General features: G+C 33.3%; 1 protein-coding gene across 2 annotated transcripts; it reads right to left on the bottom strand.

Annotated features, from left to right (window-relative positions):
- Positions 1 to 2,196: 2,196 nt before the first annotated feature.
- LOC138325077 (uncharacterized) lies at positions 2,197 to 12,316 on the bottom strand. 2 transcript variants are annotated; one of them, XM_069270457.1, is made up of 2 exons: positions 12,162 to 12,316; positions 2,197 to 3,399 (listed from the first exon to the last, which is right to left on the bottom strand). In XM_069270457.1, exon 2 carries the CDS (start codon positions 3,388 to 3,390, stop codon positions 2,506 to 2,508), a length of 885 nt encoding a protein of 294 aa, XP_069126558.1. In that variant the 5' UTR covers positions 3,391 to 3,399; positions 12,162 to 12,316; the 3' UTR covers positions 2,197 to 2,505. The 2 variants fall into 2 exon arrangements, with proteins under 2 accessions (XP_069126558.1, XP_069126559.1); XM_069270458.1 differs by lacking the exon at positions 12,162 to 12,316 and adding an exon at positions 6,653 to 6,675.
- Between the last annotated feature and the right edge of the window lie 1,908 nt (positions 12,317 to 14,224).

Consider the following 14,224-nt stretch of genomic DNA (forward strand, 5'->3'; position numbering starts at 1 on the left):
CTAGCGGAGTCAACGCTTAAACTGCTACTAGCACAGCACTATTGCGGGATTTGGGTTTTATTAGTTTAAAGTCCTTTAAACAACCAGGGTCATGTAAGGATGTACCAGGTTTGTTGGTGGAGTAAATACCAAGAGAAAAAGCTAGCGGTGAGCTGGCAACTGGGAATCAAACTCGCAACCCAGAGGTAGATGGCTTGTGGTAATGTGTCGAGATAATTAACCTCTCGGCCACCGCGGCCCCTAAACACTCTAACACGGGAGATGATTAGCCGAAACTAGCAGAGTTAACGCTTTAGCTGCAACTGTAGTACAATAGCACGGGAATACATTAACCGAAACTAACACAAGGAGAACGACAACAACACATGGACAGAAACTAGCACAATGCTACACGACAACAACACATGGACAGAAACTAGCACAATGCTACACGACCAATCATTACGTGAACCAAATATAAGCGCAGAAGGAAACACCCAAGCTTAAATATAAAATCGACACATTAGGACATCAAGGGAGGGAACCGGGCCGATAAGTGTTACGGAAGGAAATAAAAGGCTAGCGTGAAAAGCCGGATATCCCTAAATCCAAGAAACGCGCGTCTTGATTTAACTCTTGGGTTTATTTTAGGAAAAGGTCAGCAGTATTTTTCGAGGAAAAATCTTTTTGAAGTGATTTTTCTCTGTGCATGCGCCGGACGTGAATATTTGACCCAGTTACGTGATTTCCTTTTATTCAATTGTTTTTCTTCCTTGATATGAATATTATTTAAGAGATATCCGGGAATTCTGTCACAACAATGATTTGTGCAATGCGGACAAAATGCTGAGTCTTTTATTTTAGGCGAATCTACTTACAATGCAAAACTTCAATATGAGAGTACAAAAGGAAGCGCTGTGCTTCAAATGCAGTCGCTCTTTACTTTATTGTTTATATAATTGGTAAGAAATCGAAGTTGTCTGTATGTCAATGTATCGTACTTTAAAAAAAAATAAGACGATCGTCATAATTGTCTTATTATTTCCTAAGAAGATATATATTGCTAGTAATGTTATGTGAAAACCAGGATTCGCATGTAGTGAAATAGTCACGTACGTGAACCAGAGCCTATACACCACATGGTTGTGAGTACAAACCGGGTGATGCATCTTCCATTCTCCTATTACATAGATATTTATTTCTGTCTCATTTACGTCATTCCTCTTCCGTGTAACGAATTTACACCGAATTGTAAGATAATAGATAATGTTTGATGTTGATTATAGAAGACTTCATTTAGACTGTTATTTAGATATTTTTATTGTATCTAATATAGAGTGGCATTAGTCAAACGTCAATCTGATATATAACCCTAAACAATGTTACAACATCCACGATATATACAAAATGGCGTTTATATGTTTTAGATGTTTTTGTTAATGAACCTTTATACATAAACCATTATTGACATTGAGTGAGACATTTTAGGGACCACAGAGACACTACGTTGACATGGTTGACATGTCCTTGGTTGTGGTGACAGTGGTTCACCATATGACATGGTTCGTCTACTTTCACTTGAGATTATTGTTGTTCCACAGAGTATGCATTGTACATTGTCCCAAAGGAAAACTATGTAAACTGAAGTTATATATGCCTTTCGTTTTATTTGACACAAAGAAAAAAGAACACAATTGTCTTTAATGTAATTTTGTAAACGGTATTTGCTTTTTTTAATAACTTAGCGTATTTATGACTGTAATATAAAATTGATATGTTTTAGAATACCCTGTGCACAAAAATACTTTTCCTTGGCCTTAAAGCCGATATTGCGAAGACAGTATCATCACACGCCTAAAGAGCATGTATTCGAAAAAATAAAGTTAAGAGCGTTTCTGATTGACGCTGGATAAAAAAAAATATATTGAATTATTTCATATGGACAGCTGGTAAAAGGGTAACCAGCGTGTGGACCCTTCAACATGCTTTATTGTATACCAGTAAAAATATTCCATTGCCGAATCTGGTTACCTGTTATTGTGGACTCTTTTATCTTAAACTTGTTTACTGAAAGTTCTTCAAAAAATTTGAAGTAACTTTAAGTAATGCATGTACGGTTTAATGTGGCACTGTAGTAATATGGCTTCATGGTTTTTTTCCTCAAATAATGCGTCAAGTAAAATGTGTCTGTAGTATTGAAGACAAACTTACCTTCACTTTAACAGTAATCAATCATTTATTTAATTCATTGGTGTATCTAAAACACTATGACGTTATACATACTTGTTATAATTACAAGGTTTGTCATATAGCTCTACGACACTTTCTTGTCAAAAGCGTAGTAAATCTAATATCATAAATAAACGTTATATCTTCCACACATATTAAATTTATGTTTCGACAAAAGGTTAGTTTTCCTTGCGTATGATGCTTCTGGCCGAGCAATGGGAAACATTCCAGTTGAAACGACATTTGTAATATAAAACAAATAAACAGAAAGGTACATTGTTAATGAATGATTCGACCTCATGAGGAGTCGTCACTATCATCTCCATGGTAATAGGATCCAAAAGGACTTTTGTCATCGTCCCAATCGATAGCTTGGTGTCCATCTTCCTCTTCCTTGACCTCGCCCCCACTAGTATCACACTCTACCTCCGTCTTTACCTGTCCAATCACCTCGCCATTTTGATAATTAACTACATTATTAAGAAGATTTATATAACGGATTGTCAATCTAAGAATTTCATGTTTGCTAAGTTTTTTATCGGGTGGGTGAGTTGGGACGAGTTTACGAAGTTCAGCGAAAGCTCCGTTAACGTTCTGCTGTCTCCAACGTTCGCGGCTATTTGTGAATACTCGCCGATGTATTTTCCGGATCGGCAGACCATCACTGTCTGTGTCGCTACATCGGCTTGAATGTTTCCGTCGAAGATCCAGGGCACATTCCTGAGTTCCAACATCCGACGCACTGACACTCAGCCCCCTAGGGGACACGAGAGGGTAGGGGACACTCTGGAGACAGATAAAGCCGGTGTCTTTACCCTTGTTGTCTGTTTCACAAAATACATTATCGTCACTTTCGTCTTGATCTCGCATACAGTTGTCGTCCCTGTCATCCGACACGAACCGGTAGGTGTCGTTGTTGACATCTTCATACAGTGTGTCACTACTCGCACTACTTGTACTATATGCCAGCTTCATCCGGCGATTTACACATCCACTGAGATCATCGATACTATCGTGTCTTTCCTGACCTATACACTCTGGTCTTTCTAGTGACCCCAGTCTCATATGACCAATTGACCCTAGGCTGTATTGTGACGTCATACTAGAAGTTGAGATGTTGCGATCCCCTCTTGAAACACTGAAAGCATTGTCTTTTCGGTCACGTCGCCTTGAAATCGGCATTTCTTCCCACTGCAAATATAAATTAATAACATGAAACTACAACTTGTAATCTCACCAAGCGCAGTTTGCATTCATAAAGTCTTTGAACTTCAAGCGCTTATTATGACGTCATTATCATTATGACGTCACAATTGTCGTGCCAGCGATCACGGAAAACGGCTGTTCACATGACTGTCCCGCCCATGACGATAACGAATGATTAATTCATTTAAGCATTGATGTCACTATTTTTTAACTTCATCGGGGTATGAAAGCAATTCTGTTTCAAATTGTGTGAATCCGCATAGCGGATTCTCACAAAAGTTTACGATTAAAATTTATTTCATACCCCGATGAAGATAAATAGTTACATCAATGCTTATAATAAATTTTTCAGACTACTTGATAACATAAAACACGTTTAAACGTATGTTTCCATTGACTTTCCAATGGATTATTTTTTCTAAATTAATACGCAACATCGACGTCTCTGTTGTGACGTCATGATAACGTCGGGTTTTCGCGCCATTCTCGGATTTTTACTTCATAGTATATGAAGGAAATGTATCTGCCAATAATAAAATTGGATTTAGTATGAATACATATACAAATTAATTATCATAGATAAAATTGTAACCAAAAGTAAATATACGCATTGAACGTATTTCAATAGGCTTTCAGCTGAACAGAGGCAAATTCAACTTGAAGCGCTAGTGTGCGCTTCATGAAATTTGCCTCTGTCCAATTGGCATTCATATTGGCTATAAATATCACCTGAAAGAAGTTCAATGCTTTATGAAAATTTATGAAACGAGTTTACGAAGATTTTTCAAAACTATGAGATCCTTTTTTATCACATAAATACAACGACATTTCGAAGAATCTCACGTCAAAGTATGTTGCAAAAATCCAGCGAAGGCTGACATTTTGTCTCGCCGTCCTTGAAATTCTTACGTCACGTTGTTTTTCCTGACGTCATTTTGTTGTTTTGTTGTGATGTCACAATGGATTTTCAGTCAATGAAAATCGCTTCAGGTCAGATACACAAGTGCGAAATCACTGGATATCAGACGGACTTGGTGTTCATATTTACAAAATATCCGCTGTGCAAACGTATGATTCCATTGACATTTCAAAGATTTTTTTTCTAAATCAATCACAACATTGGCGTCTCTATTGTGACGTCATGATAACATAGGGTTTTCGCGCCATTCTCGATTTTTTTCTTCATATTACATGAAGAAAAAGTATCTGCCAATCAAAGAGTTGGATTAAGTATGAAAATAAATAAAAATTAATTATAAAGAAATGTTAAATGTTTGTTTGGAGATGGCTAATATAGGCTTTGCCTGTTGCCAAATCCATTTGCATAATATTTGCAATAAAATTTGTTGAAATGAAAGCTGTCTATTTTCATATATCTTTGAAACTTTCAAAAATCTGTTCTGCATTACTTTGAATTATTTTACCCACCAAAAATGACCACTGATATGGTTCGAATTTTACTCAATGGAATCATAAAGCGTACACGGATAACGGATGATATCTTAATTAATGTACCAGGCTACCAAGTCAATACAACCTTGATAAAAAAATGGTGCAGGTGTGTCAATTCATTATTGTATTGAGATGTGTCAAAATACATTAAATGAAAAAGTTAAACCAAAAAAAATGTATAATCTCAACAAAATATCGTAAGCTTGAGCAGAATTCTGTTAAAAAAATTGACTGAAAATCAAATCATGAAAATTAAAAAAAAATGAATGAAAAAAGTGAGATATTTGCCAAAAGGTGTCACAATTTATACTTGACTTTATATAGAGTGGAAGAAAACACATTTACAATAATTTCTTAGCAAAATTGTATTTAAAGCCAGATTACAAAACCACAAAAAAACCCTAAGAGCTGATAATACAATTACCATCCCTTATTATGTTGATATTGTGTATAGCACAATGCCCTTGAAGATTGTCTTTATAAGGAGAAACACACTTCATAGGTTTATAGTTTGACGTACTTCATTGTTCAGTGACGTCAGTAATTACAGTACACATATCCTTTTCTATGATATAATGTTGAAACATTTAATCAGATACGTACTTATACAAACTTGTATAATTTAGGATACTTAAGACCAAGATTTGTACAAGTCATGGTATGCACATTTTCTTGATAGTGATTTGACAAAAGATTATATATACACAGCAATATCCTACGTATTGTGCGCGGACTACACGATTTATTTTACACCATAACATTTCCAATGCGGGCTATCTGTGAAAAGTTAACTGAATAGTATGATTGATATGCGGACTGATCGTTGTAAGCAATTTCACATTACAGAAAACAACAAGTAAATAGCTGTTCTGCCTTCTTCTGAGGCCAAAATGTTTTAAATGAACTGGAATTCATTTTACTAAATCATAAAAACTGCATGATTTTGCTTTCTGTAGCCTATTCCCCGGTGCAACTAATACACCGTAAATTATTGCAAACGATATCTGTCCATAAAGGACATTTCTATAAGCATACGTGTGTATTATATAATGTCTTTAATATTTTTGTCATTTTTTAAAAGAATGTATGCGGGTGTACACTATGAAATTATTTCTGCATGGATACTTTCTTGTCTGTTTTCTATTTCATACCCACGATTCGTTTATGGACATCTTAAAAATGGAATGGATTTCTAGTTCAATAGATACAAATGTCCGTAAAATATTTGGACATGTTTTACTACTCATCTTTCTGTCCAGTTTCTAGTTGCACGTATAGCTTGGTTATATAAAACTTTTAAGGAATTAACTTCTTCCAATCAGATAATGAGCTTCAGTCCGAAGGAATGTTCGTAAAACTGTTGCTGGCTTTGAGTTTAGCTTGCTCGATACTTTCATCTTTCATACTTTCATCCCTTAGTTAAATACTAACTACTAATAGGTAAAATGATAAATCATCTAACGCATTTAACTTTTTAATTCACGTGTAAGATCATTTCAAATTTACCTACCAAAATCTTAAAAAAAGGATTTTGTTGGTGTTTCATTTTACAACTTATTTGAATTTAAACAGTATGTAAGCTACATAATCTCACATTCTTTTTAATTTGTAAGAGTTTATATTCTCACAAGTAAAATAGAAAATATTTCAAAGTAAAGAAATTTATTATACGTACATCTACCGCCCGTTCACTAAAATACTCCCGAAAAATATCCATATTCAGTTGTTATAAAGGCAAGATTATTGGGAAATATGTGGAAATGTTTACAAACAAGTAGGTCGTTACCCGTGGGACAAGGGAGGGGAAGAGGAGAGGGGGTTACCAGCCCACCACCTGTTCCATGACGGTTAACTATATAGACGTCTGTTTAGAGAAACTTGGTTTGTCGTGGGAGAATCGCCTCCTTGTGGCCTTCGAAGCTATATCACCTACCAATTAAAATGTATTTATATATAAACTGTAAAACATAGCATGTTACATTCTATATATCAATACAAATGTTCGTGTGTATTAACATAAACTGTAAAACATAGCATGTTACATTTCATATATTTATACAAATGTTCGTGTGTATTAACATAAACTGTAAAACATAGCATGTCACATTTCATATATTTATACAAATGTTCGTGTGTATTAACATAAACTGTAAAACATAGTGTCACATTTTTACATTCTAATATATTTATACAAATGTTCGTGTGTATTAACATAAACTGTAAAACATAGATGTCACATTTCATATATTTATACAAATGTTCATGTGTATTAACATAAACTGTAAAACATAGCATCTTACATTTCATATATTTACAAATGTTCGTGTGTATTAACATAAACTGTAAAACATAGCATGTCACATTTCATATATTTATACATATGTTCGTGTGTATTAACATAAACTGTAAAACATAGCATGTTACATTTCATATATTTACATATGTTCGTGTGTATTATCATAAACTGTAAAACATAGCATGTAACCTTCCATATATTTATACATATGTTCGTGTGTATTTACATAAACTGTAAAATATAGCATGTTACATTCCATATGTCAATACAGATGTTCATGTCTATTTACATATAAACTGTAAAACATTGTAAATTTTGAATTTTACATCACATATACCATCTACCAATGTGAATGTATTTACATACAAAATGTAAACATAATATTTTACATTACATCTATAAATGTTAATGTATTTACTGTGTATTAATGTATAAACCGTAAAATATTTTACACACTGTCTATTATATATCATATACTTATTGAACATTCCCAGTCGAGCATTATATTTATATTTCGGATACTAAATATTACTGTTAAGGAATGTCGAATACAAACTGCGCTTATCTATCAATTTAATGCATTAAGCGGGCTATTCCAGCATTTTTCTATTTTCGCTATTATTACCGCAGTCTAGTAGCAGGTTATTTCGCGGGTTATTTTGAATTTGATGGGATTTTTTTAGTGAATAAAAATTTCGCGATGTATCATTTAGAGAACATTAAATTTATATTACTTAATATTTCGTAGATAAAACATTCGCGATCATACGTTCTACGAAATCGCAGCTAATCGTATCAAAATTATGTTGGTTTTTTTATTTGTATTTAAAAAAGTGTTTTTATTAATAATGCAATATTGGTCAAATCAATACATTGTTATATTGACATAATATCTTATAAGTCCACATCCTTTTTGTATAAAACACTGAAAACGTTTACCTCAGAAACACATGAAAGAAAAACAATTGTACTCTGTTAAGTAACTCAATAAAAATGTTGTTAAGGATTTTTCATGCTTATCATGTGTTCGATTTCTTCTTTTTCCCCTCATTTTCGCAGTGTGAAATATAAATGTGTATTGATATTCAGTCTTAAATGAGGTTAAAATGATACGCGAATGGAGAAACCAGTACCATTTATGAGCCTTTGTTTCCACTTTCATAAAGTAGGTATAAACCCTGTGATACAGAAATAACCAATAAATTAGTATCAATTCAATAATTAGTTTGAGTTTGAAAATACATCTTGAGCAAGAAGAATGTGTGAACGTTTTTAAAAGTTTATATGACTGTTTTTGACATACGAAGTCCATTGATGTATGTTGATTGATTATTTAAGAAGTAAGAATACTAATAAATAGCAACTACATTATCGGTACCATTATGATAACCTAAGATCGATGACCAAAGAAACAATAAAGTAGACTTTATTTATTTCGAAATATGGGTATTCTAAAGGCATTAAAGTGTTTTTCATTATTATTCTAGCATACATACACTAGAGATAAGGGTGTATTTTACACCGTACATCATACTGTGAAGATAGCAAAACAAAAATGATATCATAGATATTACATTCTAATTATAACAGCGATCCACGTCGCATATTTTTAAAGTTAAAAAATAAACAACTTTAAAATCATTTTAAAAACCCTGTATGCTAAAGGAAATTTTCTATCATAAAAAAAAACAACAAAAAAAACGTCTGAGAGTTAAGATGGTCAATTGAGATGATTGGATATTGATAATTGAAGATAATAGATGTGATTGGCACATACACTATATGCAGTTGAAGATTTTTGGCTAAGACTACTTACATTATGTATTTTTCTTTGTTTTAATCAGGCAGTATGTTAAAAGATGCTCCACCGCCGACAGAGCATAAATGATATTCATCATTTGAACAATAATTGGTGTTTAATCGTGTATAAATATGTACAATTAACACAAAAAATAATATAAAATAATTTACTTCGCCTTTGGTGCATGCGCAATCAGTACTTCATTCCATATAGGATATAGTGGCAAGGAATTTTTTCGGGATGCAACTAATTATTTTTTATATTTTTAACTTGAAGTAAAATTAGAAGCTCAAACTTTTCAATGGTGGTAATGGTCTGAAGTTAGTAACTTTTGTAACTGAAGGAAAATAGTAAATCGTCTGCTCCTGTTTTTAACAGTGAAAAAATACTATTTGTCAGCGGTAGAGTTAAGGGCTTGCTAGATTTCATAAGTATATGTTAAAAGAGCATTTCAAGATGAAATAAAATGAAAACAAAATGTGTTAAGTTGAATCTAAAGTACAGTGTACTTACATATGTTAACACACATCTCTCACATCCATCGAAAAGTGACACGCAGTTTTAAATAAAGCCAGAAAATGTAAGATCGTAACAATAAGTTTGTTTTTGCAAGATGTCCACAAAGTTAAGGGTGTCTGCCGTTGATGCACTGATATTTTTGTATGAATCATCACAATGCTGGAGAGAGGTTAAATTTTATTGTTCTAAATTGGAGCCACAAGTAAGATATTAATGTTTTAATTTCACGAAACAGTCTAGGTTTGTAACATGGATACTGGTGAATGCCATCATACCATACATTATCTCATCAATCAGTTCTTTTCATATCCTCTCGAGTTACTCTCACGAAAAATAGACCTACTGTTTTACCGCGATGGGATACATGTTCGCAGGTTTTTTTAGCGTTAGTATGTTACACAACTTTCTCCGATGATTGACAGCTGTATCGATATAGTGGTATACAAATGAAGACCGAATATCATTTAAAAAACTGTAGTTTATAAACAAGTATGGCATTTTAAAGATAAAGCCTTGTGATGATTTGTCAGATTCTGCATCACAAGAAAAACTCCCTGGTGGCGACAAACCGGCTCTATAATTATGTGTCAAAACAGCCTGGCGTTAGGCCGATGATGGAGATATTATATTTGTGGTTTCAACTAAATTATTTTTGACATTTTTCTATAAGAATTTTTCTTGTTGATGTTACGCAAAATTTGAGTTTAACCTTGGACATTACCATAAAACATCTGTTCACAACAACATTTTTCTTGTGATGGAAATGTCTTTTACGTTAATTTTATTCCTGATAAAATGAATCTTTATTGTACTTTTATAATTGAAAACACAATATTTTTCTACAGTCTTAGTAAGCATTGACTTCTGCCACAATGAAATATTTTAAAGTTATCTTTACTTGCATGTATACCACAGGATTTTCTACCAAAAAAAAGAATATAAGCCGCGGCTTAAAATCGGGATTTTAAGGTATATGCAATTAGTTAGCGACATAAATAAATTTGGTATTCATTTTAGCAATGCTATAAAGTAAAATAAGCGTTAGATACTGTACTAGCTATCAAATGTACACGGGAGTTTTGACATGCATGATAGCTACTTACTCGCCATTCTCCAGATATTTATAATGTAATATGTATATGTAATGATTTGATCGTATCTACCTGCAAATTGAAGTACCAATATATTACCTTTCAAATATTGTATTTAATGTGTACAATACAAATGCATATTACTTGCTTTTCATTTTTGTTTTCAAAATTATTTATTCTTTAGTCTGTAATATAATTAAGGAATTTATAAATGAACATAGAAAAGAGTTAAACATAAAGCGATAACAGCTCATTCACAAATATTGTTTACATCGTACATTGTATTTAGGGTTTGTTTTATACTTGGTTCATTCAATTAATCTGTCTTTTGTCGTAGGGTAATTTGAATTTTATCTAAGTTGAACAGTAACCAACACATCAAAATTCAATAATCATAAATAATAAGTGTTCCATCAATGATTATCACTGCTTAGTAAGATTTTGTGTTGTAAAAATAAAAAATAAAAAACAGTGTACATGAATTTGATTGATGTTAATATAAACGTTAAGTATACAATGGGTCTGGACATAAACAACAGTTTTTAGCATCAGAGCAACATAAACTCTTAATTATCTTAAAAGGTATGTGTTTTCATCGCCATGCAATTGTTTTAAATCTAATCAGAATTCTAAGTTCTAAATGTGATTGTTATCTAATTTAGGTCTGTTCAGGGGAAATCAAGTCCAGATAAAAACAGTAACCGAATCTTATGCCGAGGTTAGATCGTATCTAACAAGCAAATTAGCATAGCGGGCAGTAGACGTTTTCTCTTGCCACTTGACAACAAGTAGATAAAAGCTGTATTTTAAGAGGCAATAATTGACAATATTTGTTCCGAGATTAAATTCGCAAACATACCGCCCCACCCCTTGCCACCTGCAACTCTCAGTAAATGCAAAAAACTCACTAAATACGATCCTGGAATTTCTATTGAAAACAAAATATATAAAGAAAATGTGTTTTATTATTTGCTGTTTATTTGCAGATTTTAGAAATAAGATACGCGACTTGTCAAACGGTGTTTAACGTCTGCCGTCGGCTTGAGGCTTGATTGATGTATTGATGTACACGGTGGTATACTTTACATCATCACCTTACTCAGGCCCTGAGCCTGTCATGACAGCCAGATACACTACACCGCCTCCCCCTCCCTATCTACTCCCCCTCCCCCGGCCACAATCGTCCCTCTGTGTCCCTCGGCGCGTATATCTCTTCCATCACGTAAATAAACATACAAGAAATTCCTCGTGCATCAAAGTTGCACAACATGAGAACATGCCGATCATGGACTCATTTTTGCAATTTTAACTAACTTTTATTGGTAATTACAACAAAGATATATTGTTTATTGGTTTGTTTTTCATACTGTAATATGAAAAAAAAAATAATAAAAAAAATCAGAAATGAAATTATTTAAATTTCGATTCTGCTGTATATCATATCTGCTAAAGAGATACAATTGTCAAAATTTGAAGGTTTAAATATTTCACTATTTTGCATGCAAATATCAAAATAAAATGGCATTTTATATAAAGATGCAGTTATGAATTGAAATCAAATGAAATAAAAACGTAACGTAATATTTACCTGTTGGTTTCACTGCATACGTCGTAAGATCCCTTTAAACACTTTCGCTTTCTAGAGTGTGTTCTGACAAATCATCCGCAGTAGATACGGAAACAAATGAGCGACCGCCCACGTGACTCAGCTCTCTCGCGCCGATTCGCGGATTTAGTTTTCCTTTTCAGTAGCCGCAGATATGATGACGCGAAATTATATGTTTGATATTTTAATCTCTTATCGACGAGAACTTTCCGGAAATGGTCAACTTCAACATGTCGCGTATCCGTCTATTGTATAGTGGTAGTTCTTCCCTTCAGCTCAAAGTGGCACTTAAGTAGGATCTAAGTGTAGAAAAATTCACAGTAAAACAAAGAATAGGGCGGACAGCCAAACCACTTATCTCCTACTGGTAGATTTGCATCTAAAATCGGATTAGAAATTAGTAGAATTTAATACTGACTTCTTTATATTTACTTTTCTCTTTTAAAAGAAATCAATAATACGGATTTTTTATGATAAAGCTTTTAGATAAAAGTTATAAAATAACACATACATTGGCTGATTTCTTTAGTGTGTAAGTGTGGTTTGCTGTTTCAGGTTTTTAAGAATAATAAAATGCGCATAAACAACTAAATGTATATACCTGACATTAGACTTCGCCTCTTTTTCTATTACTATTTAGGTGTTTACATCGATGGTGTAATATTGTACAGACGCAATGCACTAAGTTTATAAATTTATTATGTTTGTAGGTTCGTTGGTTCACTATATATGATTCAGATATGTTTATTAAAGAGTCACGCAGTGTTACATAAAATACATATATATTAAGATATTTTTAAATATTTTTAAAACTAAGAAAGCATTAAAATGTATCAATACCCAGCAATATTTGGCCTATGAAACAAAACATGATAGCTCGGATAGTTCATAACGTCTATATGTGTTCATAAGTTCACTGTTTCCTTTGGTCATTATTCCTTATACATTGTTGTGGTCATTAGTTCACTGTTTCCTTCGGTCATTATTCCTTATACATTGTTGTGTTCATTAGCTCACTGTTTCCTTCGGTCACTATTCCTTATACATTGTTGTGTTCATTAGCTCACTGTTTCCTTCGGTCACTATTCCTTATACATTGTTGTGTTCATTAGCTCACTGTTTCCTTCGGTCACTATTCCTTATACATTGTTGTGTTCATTAGCTCACTGTTTCCTTCGGTCACTATTCCTTATACATTGTTGTGTTCATTAGCTCACTGTTTCCTTCGGTCACTATTCCTTATACATTGTTGTGTTCATTAGCTCACTGTTTCCTTCGGTCACTATTCCTTATACATTGTTGTGTTCATTACCTCACTGTTTCCTTCGGTCACTATTCCTTATACATTGTTGTGTTCATTAGCTCACTGTTTCCTTCGGTCACTATTCCTTATACATTGTTGTGTTCATTAGCTCACTGTTTCCTTCGGTCACTATTCCTTATACATTGTTGTGTTCATTAGCTCACTGTTTCCTTCGGTCACTATTCCTTATACATTGTTGTGTTCATTAGCTCACTGTTTCCTTCGGTCACTATTCCTTATACATTGTTGTGTTCATTAGTTCACTGTTTCCTTCGGTCACTATTCCTTATACATTGTTGTGTTCATTAGCTCACTGTTTCCTTCGGGTCACTATTCCTTATACATTGTTGTGTTCATTAGCTCACTGTTTCCTTCGGTCACTATTCCTTATACATTGTTGTGTTCATTAGCTCACTGTTTCCTTCGGTCACTATTCCTTATACATTGTTGTGTTCATTAGCTCACTGTTTCCTTCGGTCACTATTCCTTATACATTGTTGTGTTCATTAGCTCACTGTTTCCTTCGGTCACTATTCCTTATACATTGTTGTGTTCATTAGCTCACTGTTTCCTTCGGTCACTATTCCTTATACATTGTTGTGTTCATTAGTTCACTGTTTCCTTCGGTCATTATTCCTTATACATTGTTGTGTTCATTAGCTCACTGTTTCCTTCGGTCACTATTCCTTATACATTGTTGTGTTCATTAGCTCACTGTTTCCTTCGGTCACTATTCCTTATA

This window comes from Argopecten irradians, chromosome 6 (genome assembly GCF_041381155.1).
Source record: "Argopecten irradians isolate NY chromosome 6, Ai_NY, whole genome shotgun sequence".
NCBI lineage: Eukaryota > Metazoa > Mollusca > Bivalvia > Pectinida > Pectinidae > Argopecten > Argopecten irradians.

Coding starts and splice junctions, on each gene's coding strand:
- LOC138325077 (XM_069270457.1), bottom strand. CDS start 3,390: ATGCCGATTTCAAGGCGACGTGACCGAAAAGACAATGCTTTCAGTGTT.